Source organism: Protopterus annectens, chromosome 5.part0, assembly GCF_019279795.1.
Source record: "Protopterus annectens isolate FY-2018-M chromosome 5.part0, PAN1.0, whole genome shotgun sequence".
NCBI classification, from domain to species: domain Eukaryota; kingdom Metazoa; phylum Chordata; order Ceratodontiformes; family Protopteridae; genus Protopterus; species Protopterus annectens.
In genome coordinates, this window is record NC_056735.1 from 211837727 (window position 1) to 211852350 (window position 14624).

At 33.7% G+C, this 14624-nt stretch overlaps 1 protein-coding gene across 1 annotated transcript in view; it reads right to left on the reverse strand.

Annotated features, from left to right (window-relative positions):
* Positions 1-10008: 10008 nt before the first annotated feature.
* The window catches only part of LOC122802543 (glutamate carboxypeptidase 2-like), a 1225297-nt gene continuing 1220681 nt past the window's right edge, over positions 10009-14624 (reverse strand). Inside the window, exon 19 of the mRNA XM_044072203.1 lies at positions 10009-10473. Coding sequence (XP_043928138.1) covers positions 10284-10473 — 190 coding nt within the window. The 3' untranslated portion in view covers positions 10009-10283. The remainder of the gene's footprint in view (positions 10474-14624) is intronic.

The window sequence follows — 14624 nt, forward strand, 5'->3', positions numbered from 1 at the left end:
TAACTATAATAACATTAATTATCAGATTTCAACAACACAGTAATGACTATCTTAACAGTTATATTCATATAAACATTACTAAACCCTGCATCCTCTGTAACTAGTGTAAAATCAAGATTTTATTCAAAGCTAAAAGAAAAAGCAAAAAATATGTTATCATGTGCTTAAAGTACATACTATAATGTTATTCACTTTTAAAAAGAACATTAATGTGTTTATATCAGTTCATCAGTTCTCAAGCCTGGAAACCATGTATAATACTCGCGACGGGGGGACCGCTTTAACAGCCGGACCACAGGAAGTGTCACATCGAAATCCACACCCTCAGCTGCATTCTAGGCATTTCCTGTTTTCAACTTGACAAAAACAGTTCGTAGAGGCCATAAAAGTTCGGAAAACGGCCACAGGAACCTCGGATTATCTAAAACAAACAGTTTTATTGCTTTTACAGAGGCCTAAAAGATTTAAGAAGAAAACAAAGGATTACCCAGACCTCGAAGCACAGTACGCAATGGATCCGACCTCAGGAGCATGTCAGTCCCAACGGAAGTTTATTTCAAGCCTCTGATGCAGGTAAACCTTTAAAAACTTTTAGAAACAGGTTTTTTGCCTCATTTTTGGTAGAAACAGAGTATTTAGTCCCATCCATTATAAATGTAAGCACATTAGGGTATTTCATTTGGAATTTAATTGGTTTGTCAATAAGAAATTTACAGTATGCAGATAAAGACTGTCTAGCTTGCCTGACTTGCAGAGGTAAATCCTGGGCCAGAGATATTTTATTATTTTTCCACATAACATAGCCACCACTTTTTTTTGCAGTAAAAAGTATTTTGCTGACATCCTGAAAGTTCAATATTTTAACATACACAGGTCTAGGAGTGTTAGATGCTTATACCTCTCTCAGAGCTCTGTGTGCTCTTTCAATAACAATTTATTTCACCCCATCAGAATCATTTATCAGCACTTCAAATATTTGTGTTATAGTTGGAATTAGCTCATTATACTGAATGTATTCAGGGATCCCTCTAATAATGATGTTATTTCTCCTAGACCTCGCTTCTAAGTCAGTAATTTTGCTTTTCATGGCTTGTATATCCACATCATGTACATTTGTTTTTTTTTCCAGCAAAACTACTTTGTCCTCAGTTTTAGAAATTCGGGTCTCTCTCTTATCCATTCTCTCAAGCAACTGATTACATAAAATTCCAAAAGTTTGTATTTGAGAAGTCAATTCTTTTAGGGCTTCTTGTATAGGTAACAAAGCATGTTTTATATCTTCCATGTTCAGTGGTTGATCAGTTTTAGATCTAGTCCCTGGCTTCTGATGTTCCTGTAGTCTAGTAATTCTTTGTTTTTTAGCAATCACATCTTTTTCTGGTGACTGTAATTCTGAGAGCTTTGTTTTAGTAGTACTTGTTTCCATGTTTTTCTCTTCTTGTGACATTTTTTCCCAAAACAAAGATGTAAAGTAAAGAAAGCACACGGTCCTTTGTTTGCTTCTCTCTTCAGAGCTAGCTAATCCCTTGTAATCCTGTTAGATAAATACTTTTTTCCACGGTTTTCTTCCTGTTGCAGATTAAGTGTAGCTGTATTTTTTTATCGTTAATTTGATGTTAAAACCTCTTGGTATCGACTCAGGGTTTAGATTTTTCTCAGGTTAAATGAAGAGCTGCAGTTCAGCAGTGTTTACAGAATGGCAGCCATCTTTGAATCCATAGTTTATTCTTCTTGACAATGTAAACATATTATATTATTTTTCTTTTTATATGGCATATTTCTTTTTAGTGGCAATTTATCTATTACCAGTCTACACAAAAAATCTTGACATTCTACTTTCTGATTAAGCAGTTTGATATTTATGTTTTAGCTTTAATTTTTTTCATGTGTTAAATTTAGCCATGGCTTTACACCATACTTTTCTATCTTTATCTATATCATCAGTTTTTATTTTCCGCTCAAATATTTTTTCTTGGTAACATTTTATTTCTTCATTTATAGACTCTTTTTTTCTCTTTTACTCTCTTTTTTACCATACTCCCAGATTTATCATACTTATTTTTATACAGTGTTACTACTAATCTGTCATCTTTCTCATTTATCTAGCTTAACACAATGCACAAATTTAATGAAGAAGCCAAGAAACCAATGGGTTTATTAGCCCTAAACTTCATTTCTCTTTATTTACAAACAAAACTTGACTTTTTACTGTGTTAATTCTAGAACCCAAAATAAATGAAACAAATATCTGACATAATTCCTTTTCAAATAGTGCTGGCAACATAAATACATTTGCTAAGAATGCTACTTTTCCCATCAGAATTGAATTTATCTAATAAGCCTTTTTTTCTGAATGATAGTTGATATGTTCTGCATAAAAGACAGGTTTGTTTTATTTCCTCTATTGTTTTATCCCATTGAATTCTACTTACACTTTAATTCCCAAATTCTATAACTAACACAGAAATTTCATTCATTGTAAAGTCTATACCCCCTATCTTTACCAGATCACCTAACCTTTACCTTTCTCATTATTTAAAGCTATTCCTAATTACCTCTAAACACTTTCTACTAATTATTTCTTTTATCCAATTTTTTTTTTGCAATTATTGTCATGTCATCTGCATATATTAACAGAACTGAAATTCTTAACCCTTCAGGTGTTATATACCCTGCTGCCTTCATTTGTTTTTATTTATTTCACATATCATCACATTCGCAACTAAGACAAACAGTATAGAACTCAATGAACCTTACACCACACTTCATATTTAAGTATTGGCTTAACCAGCCATTTACAAGTGTTTTTACTTTATTATTACAATATGTTGGCATACATCATTTCCTAACTTTCTCACTTATGTTATATTCCTTCATTATTACCCATAAGATTTCATGTCCAATTGTGTCAAATGCCTTATTAAGGTTTCCTATCATGATTTTTGCTTCTCCTTTTCTATTCATAGTATCATCCACAATTTCTCTATCATTGGTAATTCTTGACAACCCTTCCCATTTATAATATATATATATATATATATATATATATATATATATATATATATATATATATATATATATACTATCTTCCATAATATTTTTCATTTTATTTTCATATCTCTTTTGTATTATTTTCATAAAGATCTTATAGTCATTATTATGCAGTCTACAGATTTTTGTCTTCAATCTTCCTTCTTAGTTATAAATTATGAATTCCACTGCATAATTCTTTATACATAAAACCTTCATTTAATCATTCATTCAAAATCTTTAAAAATATTTTTTTACCAATCCCTTGAATTTTCATATATTTTGTACCCTATTCCATTTGGTCCTGTAGCCGAACCTATATTTACTTGTCCTAATACTTTATTTAGCTCATTTAAAGAAATCTCCTTTTCCAACTATTTATTTTGTTTTTCTGTTAACGTTTGACTTTCCATGTTTTTTCACTACCTTCTTTTTTCTTTAAACATTTCTTGTACGTATTGCACTACACTATTCATAATCTTTTCCTGAGTTCTTTCTATTTCTCTTTTTACATTTTTTTATTTCTCTCATTACACTACCATTTTCCTTTAAGCTTAAGTAGCTTGATATTTCTTCTCTTTTTCCTTGTAAACATATCATTGCTTCTATAACAGTTCTTGTACCTTTTTCTTAATTTCTTTCATATAATTATTTTTCTTTACCAAAGTACTCTATCATTACATTCTAAACCTATCAATACATCATATATGTTCTTTTATATATTTTTTTACTTGTATCTCGTATTGCCTCTGTGAAAAACATTTTTTAATTTTCCTTAAACATCATGCATCATTCAGATAAATGTTTCTAAAATGTTCTCATAGTAATATGATCTTTGTGTAACTATATTACTAACCTCTCTCCTTCTTCATTCCATGCTTTCTCATTTATCCTTTTTATTCATTTGCCTGTTTGCATATATTCCTTGTTTTCCTTTATCTCTAGCCTTATAGCAAGATAACCATAAATCCTGTTTCAACCACCTCTCCTTTTCCTATAACTAACCCTTGTCATACTATAAAATAATCCATTTCAGTTCTATGCATACCCCTTTTGTAAATCCATGAATTTTTTCCCAAAGTCTTAACTTTCCACATCTTATAATGTCTAACATTTTCTTATATAATTTTCTTTCTTTTTACACTTGCTTCTTAAATCACAAAGTCTCCTGTTATTATAATATCCATATTTACTACTACATAGTCCAAAATATGATGAAATAAGCTTTCCCTTTCTTTACAATCAGTATAAGCATATAATGATAAATCTACAATGGTTAAGCTTCACATTTTTGCTAAAGTTATATCTGATATCTTTACTGTATTAGTAGTGGATATGGCTTTTCTATACAACTCTCATTTCCCGAATTCCAGATTATCTTTCCTCGCCACAGTTTCTCTGTTTTTAATCTTTCTTCATTTGTTAAAAATCTTCTGTATTCTAATATAATTACATCTACATCACATGTATTACACTACTCCAAAATCCCTATTCTTCTTACTATATTCTTAATACTATTCACATGTACAGAAAACACTCTAAAATTTTAATTTTCCCTTTTCCTTAGATTCATGGATTCAAAGCTTCATAGCTAACTTTATTGATAAACCATTCTAAGACTAACCAATTTCCCTCCTAAAGGTGAGAATCAAACACTGTAATTTGTGCTTGTGAGTCAAACACCTTAACCAGTATATCAATCCCCAATCATTTGCTGTATATATTCTTTTTCAGCCATTTCCTTTCTTTTTTCTTTTATACTTATCCCTTTACATGTTCTTGTTCTGTCTTTTACCTTTTTAGCAATAGAATTATTTTTTTATTTTATTACCTCCCATTTTATGTCTTCTTCATCACTTATTTCAAAACCTTATTCTGTGTCCTCTTTATTTTTTTCTTCTATTCCTATTACTTACACAATTTCTTCTCTTTCTTCTTATTTTTCATTACTCTTATTTTCATTTTTGCAATCCACCCATAAATGTCCAATTTTGAATATTTATAACATTTAAGTTTACAGTTTTTTGCATCCTGTCCAATTTCCTCACAATAGTAACATTTTCTTTTGTCACAGTTACTTATCAAATGCTCCCCTTTTCCAAAAAACAAACAAATAAAAATTATGTTTTGGGTTTTACCCAGAACTTTATGACACCCCATTCCCACTCCACATTTATCATGTCTGATATATGCATCATATTTTTCTCGTTCTGTTTTTAGCACACCATTACAATCCCAGCCACGAATCCATAAACACAAATTCTCTTAAACTTTTGCAATGTCCACTACTTCTTTATATAGATTTTTCTAATGTCATCTCAAAGTTTCTCTTTCCATCTCTGTTCAAAACTGTATGCGAATTTTCTTTTTGATTCCTGTTAAATGCTTTGATCATGTAAAGATTCCATGGGTTACAGTATTTCTCTTTTTCATATTCTCCAAGAAAATATCAATTCAAAAACCAGTCTAAAATATAATATCACAAAATGTCTTTTTTAATAAGAATAAATGCTCTTATTTCATGTGCTTATACACCCAGAGGAGCTATTACATTATCCCATGCTTCATACCTGTTAATTTCTCTGTCTTCTGCACTTTGACTCCTTACCACATACTTCCATTTTTTATTTTCTTTTGCCTTCTTTTCTGTTACTCCACTTTTGCCATCTTTTACTTTCACTGCATATCTTTTCTTTTCCACCACACCACTAATCATCAGGATTGTCTCTGCATCCTTCTTTTGCATTTTCTCCAAAATGCCTCTCCCCCTAGAAACATCTCTTTCATTCTCTGGCTCACTCTGTACCACCATTTCTTTAAGAAAATCATCCTACAACTCTCCCAACTAGAGGGTTGTAATTATGCATCCATTTGCTGACTCATCTCCATCAAACAGATTTCTTCAAAAAATCACCTCAGAAGCCTCCACACATTCTCCAGTCTTGATATTTGCTTTCTCCTACATTTCTCACTCCACTCCATCATCTTCTTCTCTCTCCATCTGCCGTCCTGTTTCTCTGGGCCACATCTGCACTTGTAATGGAAACAGGAAGTGTGCCTGAAAAATGGGTCCCACTCACAACAATAATGAATATGGGAAGTTCCTTGATGCTCTCAACAAATTTCCCTTAGTAGTATAAATAGCATCTTGGATGTCCTCTGAAAAAAGACCTTTAGCCTAGTGAAACTAACCTGGTCAACAAAGGATAGATAAGTTAAAACAATAAATAAAAATTTAGCAGCCTTAGCATAAATAACTTTTAATGCCTGTTCATAGTTTTCTAATGAACATATTATAAATAGAATTATTTTCCATGATCCCTTCTACTATTAAGACCACACACAGAGCTTAGAGGCTATAATAATAGTAAAACATTTGTTAATTTAGACAGTAAGGGGAAAATGGCAACCTCATAATACCATCCTACTTTTTCTTTATTCATGCAAAAATAAAATGTTAGAGGAAAAAAGCAAATATATATGTATAAAATAAATGAATGTAAACATGGGAATTGTACTTTCTGAGTCCTTTTTAAATGTTTGGTTTAGTATATAACTTCTTTCATAGCAGATAATTTGCAAATTAATTTCTGAATATTTATATAAAATGAAAAAGGCAGATAAAAGGTGCCAGTTTAGTCATTATGAAATGGTAGACTTTCTTGCAGTAATCTGCAGTACAGTACTGAAGCACTAATGTGAAGAATGATAGCGCTAAAATGTATTATGCCTCACCATCCTGAGCACCGCTGTTGAGAACAGATGTTACTTCTACAGTATGATGACTCATATCTTGTAGAATGCTGGCTTTACTAATAACCTGTGGCTCACAAAGTCTCTTACTCAGCCACATTCTGAGAAACAAGTGTAGCATTTGTCTGTGCCTTGAGATCATATGACCAACAGATTCGACATCAGCTGGACTCAGTGCTGATGCTAAAAATGGCTTATCTCCTCCCCATCACTACACAAGAGAGGCAGGTCTGGTGGCTTATAATGCCAGAGCATGGTTCCTGATAAAATGTACATTAGCAGGAAATCAGCAAGTCAAAGAAGCCACAATACAAACTTGAAATAGTATAAGTACCAACAGCTTGGTGGTACTACTGCTGCTGCTGCAACCAAAAAAATCTCCCAACTCCCTTCCCACTCACATGCATATAACATTATGTATTGTTAAAATATTCCCAGCAAAGGTACCACTGTTTACTTTATTTTAGAAGTGCTTATTTACTAAGCAGATAACCTGATAATTCAGTCATGCTACCTCTGCAGCAGCAATTTCTGCTATCACTTTGAAAGGTGAAGTGTAACATGCGGTGCAATGAAGCTAGCATCAAATGTCCATGTACTTAGTATTTCAAAGTTATAGATATTTGCTGAAGTTAGAAGTTTATTCAAAGCTATGGCTATTTGCTTAGCTTAATAATTCAAGGAAAGTTGCTCTAATGATTTCTCCAGTATAAGTATTACTTTTGCAACTTCAAATGTAATAATTGAACTGAGGATGCCCAGCCCTCTAACTCGAGTTTGGTGTCACTCCCCATTTGCTTGCTCTAAAGAATTTAATTTTGACTGCTCTTCTGGCTATTTGTACTGACCTCTGTATTTTGCCTAAAATGCAAACTTTAAATGAATCTGAGTATTCCTTCTCTCTTTTTTTTTTGTAAGGCATGACCCTGGCATTCAAGAAGTTAACTTGCAGAATTGGAGACTAAGTCTTCAGACAACTACAGAGGGATAAATTATATATTTTTTTCCTGCCTCCAGCAAGAGGGATTTCTGGTGTTATCTGCCTTCACTGTCATCTTTATTTGTGTAGATCTCAGCAAAGTGATAAACAAGATAAACAGATATTGAAAATAGCTTGGCTGTATTTTGTTGTATGTATCCAAGTAACCTACACACTAAGGAATAATAATTACTGTGAAAAAGTGCCTGTGACTGTTTCACTGCCTTTGTCTCTCTTTATCACTGAATTAAAGACAATTAGTGGTGAAGTTGTGATGAACCCATGATGTATTAAGAAATTTTGTTGTTGAAGATAATTTCTGCTATCTGATTTAGAGTTCTGCTATTAATATTTTTTTATTCATCCTTTCTTGACTGAGTTAGTTCCACCAGGCTAGTAGCCTTTTTTTCAGGGAGAGACCTGAGGTGGTATTTCTACTACCAAGAAAGCTTGACCAGGGCACTGGTAAACTTCCCCTACTCCTTTTGATAGGTACCATGTGATCTTTTACATACATCTGAGTTGCCAATAGCCCAAGCAGATGGGACTTCAATTTAGTACCTCATCAGAAGTAAGAGACACTCAGGAAGGGAGCATGATCTAATGCTGTTCTGTAGTAGCAGCAATCCAATCAACTTGAGGGAGACTAGAACCCAGAGCTTTGTGGTTGTTCAGCAGCAAAGGCAAGTGTGGTGCCTGTCACACTCCTGATACAGGTAGTATTCTGTTATAAACAACACAGAAACACTAATAACACTCACTGTTCACATAAACCATAAACATTATGGAAAATAGATAACTGTAGCAAAAGGCTGTTTGGTCAGAACTGACAATGTAATGCTTTGATACAGATGTGCTTTATAAATCAGAACAGAGATTTCTTCTACATTCTCTCTCACGCTTTTTATTCCCATCCTCAGTGGAGTCTTTATTCCAGATTCGCATTACCCATTTCTCTGACAAATGTGAGCAATCCTTGACAGCGACAGGTGCCCTGAAGCAATCCTTCTGTTATAAAAAAGGGATCATAAATAATGATGGTTTTCAAAGCCCCACTATAACACAAAGACAAAGAGAAAGAAATATGTCTTATCCAGTATGCCAGAGTGGGGCATGTTGTCAGCCATATTTATGGAACCCAAATTCCATGTGGTATACTACTCTTAATGGATTTCTAGAAAACAGGCTATTTTTTGGATGACATCCTTTGGCTGCTTGTATTGCGTGGTATAGAAAGAAAAACAGTTAAAGAATAAAAAGAACAGAACTAATAAGAACATATATGTTTCACCCGGCTAGAAACATATAGTCTAAAACATTGATTTTAAATATTTATTAGCATTAGCGCAGAAAAAAAATCTAATTTTGTGCATCAGTGTACTTGCCCTTTAAAGCAGAAAATACTTATGACTTATTAATTTATCTGAAACATTTTTTTTCAATCTGATTATTGTGTCTGAATAAAGAAAACTAGCATTAACAATATCAGATGCATTTTATTTTTGATTATGGGCTTCTTTATCTATCTAGATAAACAAATTGGCTGAGCAAAGCAAAAAATAGCATTAGCAAAAGAGGATGCCGTTTTTTTTTTATTGTGGGATTGTTTATCCAGCTAGATAAATAAATCACAGCGTTATCACCACTAATAATTTATTAAGGTTGTCATTCATTTGGATTGCCTGGTTATTGTCGGATGTTTCCTTAATAAATTATTAGTGGTGATAACGCTGTGATTTATTTATCTAGCTGGATAAACAATCCCACAATAAAAAAAAAACTGCATCCTCTTTTGCTAATGCTATTTTTTGCTTTGCTCAGCCAATTTGTTTATCTAGATAGATAAAGAAGCCCATAATCAAAAATAAAATGCATCTGATATTGTTAATGCTAGTTTTCTTTATTCAGACACAATAATCAGATTGAAAAAAAATGTTTCAGATAAATTAATAAGCCATAAGTATTTTCTGCTTTAAAGGGCAAGTACACTGATGCACAAAATTTGATTTTTTTTCCTAACAAAGTACTAATTAAAATCTTCAATGTGCAATACAGAACATGCCAGCATTTTGTTTTACTAGCCAGGGAACTTCTGCTTTATAAAAATGCATAATGTTAAATAAACAGTATTTAAAGCTTGGCAACACATATGTCTTAGATGTTTTAACCTGCTAATTAGCAGTTCTATATAAAAAGTAAATAAAAAGTAATAAGCTAAGGACCAGCTCCTCTTCAACACAGTTTTTTTTTATTGAAAATCAAAAGTAAATCATTCTGTGCTTTAAAGCAAAAATGAGTGGAATGTTTGTTTTCAGTAAGAAGCAATATATACACTCCTCCAAAATAATCCCTTGTAATCACAATCTGTAATTATATGTAAACAATACTAGCTTTGGCACGTCATATCTTAGGTTATGTGCCCATGCTGTTGATATCTGAAGCCGCCTTACTGTTTTATGCCTCTTCTTTACTGATATTCTTGGCATGCACTCTAGTGTGATGAGTTGTAGTAACAGATATTTCAGACTACATCTTTTAGTGTGTCTGCTGCAGCTTGTACTGTGAAGGCAGCAATTGAAATCTGTCTCTTTACTTCATTCCATGACTTCTGCTGATCAGGCTTATTTCCAATGTCAAACAGGGCATCGTAGATTCCAGGGAATGATTCCCCTGCATATTTATTATGGCTGCTGGGTGCAAACACTATGTGCCTGTTGAGCAAAACATGGTGAAAAAGGAAAATTACACTTATATCATCTGTAACCTCTGTAAAAATAGCTCATATAATTGAAAATGACACATAATAAAATATTTAGTGGTTTTATTCTTATGTATTCAGCTTCTTATAGCATAAATTCTGTAACAACATTTTAGGTTGCGTTTTAAGCACAGCTTCTGAAAGGTGAACCTGAAGATTCAGAAACAAATCCTCTTCTTGTGGTAATAGCAACAGTAAAAAGGGTCTGTTTCTGTGATGCAGTGATTTGTGATTCAGAGCTGTTAGTCACAATGAGGAAACACCTCATTATTATTTCCTAATATACATATCCTCATCTGTTCACCCTTACACATGTATATACACACACACACACACACACTCCTATCCTACCTAACCCCTAAAAAACAAGCAACCCTGCTGTGACCTCTCAGGCAGACTCACACATACACTCATGCATGCAACCATGCACATACACACAGGTGCACACACCCCAACATTATCTGTTCACCAAACACCCCAACACTTACCTCTACTGCAATGGGTGAAGATGAGCTTTGGCTATTTTCAATAACACAAGGGGCTATGAGTGGCCCTGTTAAATTACACAACAAAATGAGAATCATTTGCTTACATATATGTCTTACAGACATTTCTGGGAGAGACCACATGGCTAATTACCTTATGCTTCTCCTCCAGAATGCCTCATTAGCATTTAACCTCGCTTCTGTTTGTTACATTTGTTACTAGGCTATACTAAGGAAGCATAACAATTATTTGTACTAGTCTGAAATTAAACTTGTTGTTAATGTGTGCGCGCGTGCGTGTGTGTGTGTGTGTGTGAGTGTGTGTGAGTGTGTGTGTGTGTGTGTGTGTGTGTGTGTGTGTGTGTGTGTGTGTGTGTGTGTGTGCGTGTGCGTGTTTGTGTATGTGCAGTGTTCTGTGTACGTTTGACAGTTTATAGTTTACAAAGTAACACCAGCTGTTATTATTTTGGGATACATTTGAAATCCTGAAAAAGCACTAAAGACTGAAAGATCAACCACAAAAGGTTGAAACAGATGACTGAATGCATTTGCTACCAGTTTTTCAGAAGTACTATAAAAGTCAGTAGCTTCTTGTGTGAAATTGTGGCACAGCAGTGACCGTGTTTCTGCCCTTTCTCCATTGCAGTGCATTCCTAGAGTTAGTATATATAGAGTAAGTAGCAGGGCAAGGGGGTGATAGCCCAGCTGCAGTTAGTCTTCCATACCACACACATGCATGCACAGTCATGCCTATGGACAGTTTAGAGTGTACAATCCATATACTGCATGTTTTGGGGATGTGGGAAGTAACTGGATCGTCCAGAAAGAAACAAAAGAACACAGGGAGGACATACAGACTTCACACTTTAGGTACCCCCAGCCAAGAACTGGACTGGTGAATCTCTTGCTGTGAAGCTTCAGTGCTAAAAAAGGTGTTAGAAGCCCTTAGACTAGTAACACCTATGAACCTAATGCTGTGCTACAGTGCAACATATAAGTGGTGTTTAAAAATAAATACACTCAAAACTATTTTTGTATGATAGGAAAAACCCTACTGATGATGGAGTTCTCCATGGTGTAGGCAAACCTGCTGCCACAACCACAATTACCTCTCAGCCATACAGTGACCCTGATTAGCTCCTGCTAGTGGGTGCTCATACAGCACCAGATTTCTAATGACCCACTCTCCAGTATATCATGCCTAATGACTTGGAAATGTTTATGCATTACAGTCAGACATGGTAACAGCAGAAAAAGTTTACAAAACATAATTTACTACATAGCTTTTTGCTGTGTTGTTATAACATTGAACCCTGTCCTAGGTTCAATGTGCTACTTTCTGCAATTCATGAAAAACATGGATAATTTGTACACTGCTGTTAGGGAGCACAGTTAGTGACTATGAATACTGATCCTGAAAGGTGATGTACTAAACATAATGCCCACAGTTCTTGCACATTTCTGTGAGCTATGTTTATGAATACCAGGGAAAGTCAACATACAGCAAATCCTACAAAAGGTGAAATGATTTAACACTGGTGTAATAGTAAAAGTCATTGTCCATCTGTGTGCAAATATAAAGTTTCTAAATGCCATAGTTATGTAAAATGGAGTATATAATACCAACATGCCACAGCAAACTTATAAAACAAGAATTAACAATATAAATTTTATTGGAAGAACGCTGTATATGGAAAGTTGATCAAGCATATGAATGTGAAACTGAATTATCAATGTCATCCATATGTTCTTAAAAATGAAAAGAATCATATATCTACATTTCTTATAAATTACATAAAAGTGGAGATGGGAATTGATACAGGAAGTAGTATATACTATTTTCCCTTAAATATGTTTTATACATTATTTCAGAAGACATGTTTACTAAATAGCATTACAAAGCTCAAAGCATGAACTGTTAAGGGGCTTATTTACAAAGGGTGAATTAATGGTTTCAACATGCTATGTTATGAAAACAAACAAAAAATTGTCTTCCATAAGTCGTGCTAAAAAAACATTTCATGTGTTCAGAACCCTTTCTCCTGCACACAGAAAATAATTTAAAATTTAGCACTTTCTTTGATTTCTGGGGTAAATAAATATCACCAATATATCCGGAGTAGAAAATTCAAACAGTCTGATGACTACAGTCCTTTATTATCATTGTTCAGTGTCTATAACTGCAACAGCAGTAAGATATTGTCAGCCAACAGCTGCATTCACAGAGTCATAGTAATGCTGTTGGGCTATCGTGAATTCTGTTTTGTGACATATCAAATAAGGCTACAGAAACCACTATAAGAGTAGCTGAATAAGGAATATTTTCAGAGCATTCCTTAAATATTTCAAGAACATAAAGATATTAAAATATCCTATGCAACTAATAAAACTGACCAGAAACTGACTCTAAAACTGATTTTTCAGATGGAAGGCAGATTGTAAACAAAAACACAAGATGAGGGTTTGAAAAAAGCTTTATGAATGAAGATTCAGACTTGCAGTGGAAAAAGATTGGGAGTGTAAGTATTTTTTTTTCAAGAAAGCTGGTTAGAAAAAGACTGGAGGACCTCTACACAAATCACCCTGGCATTGTTAAAACAAAAGGAATACCTAGGAACGTTGCCTGGTGGCTTACACTGGAGGTAAATTGTCAGGTGACCTAACCTACATGAGAAAGTTAAGAGTATTTGCAAACTTCCACTATACATCAAGCAGAGTAATAACCCTGACAACTTCAAGGTAAACATAGCCGACTGGAAATGAAAAGTTCCCAGTGAATGTTATAAAATATTATATATTGCTTTTGCCCGACCATTTCTAAGAATGTATTTATGTAGTAGTGGATGCGGATTAAACATAGACAGTAGTTTGTATGCCTGAGGTCACATCCCAATGCACTGCTAGTCACTTGAAAGTATTTTTATTTATTTATTTATTTCAGTTCTTAATTATAATTCGATTATGGGGTGGGTAGGCTGGCCAACAGACTGTTTTTAGACGAGGCCTGGTACCAACGGGCAAAAATAAGAATGCATACATAATGATGTTATAATAGTACATATTGGCAGGAACAGTTAAAGTATAGTTTAGCATGAGAATTAAAATGTAAAATGCAAGTGGTTATTTACATTAGAAGCAACTATTTACGTTAATCAGCAAAGAGTGTTATACAGATTAATTATAGTATGTGCAATTCAGTATATACAGTTGACTCCGCTTAATTAAATGGCCTCTGGACCAAGGTTAGTTAATGGAGTTAAGCGGAGTATGCTTTTAAGAGAAGTTGATGTGAGAAACAGCTACATTAATGCCAGATACACAGTAATTACACAAAACACACAAGTACAGATACATTTCAGAAACTTTATAGAAAAGCTACTGTTTATAGCTGTTGCTGCTTCAGATGATATACAATTACTTGAGCAGGAAGTCTATCATTTACAACATTATTTACAGCTAGTTGCAGGAGGAAAGCCTTGTTGCAAATTGGTACTGTACTACAGTATCATTTTTCTACCTGCTACAGGCTTCAGTACCACTTCTTCACTTAATTCTAGTTTTATTCGACTTAACATTCAGCCTGTGTACAGGGTCTACATTATATATTCAAACTTTCTAT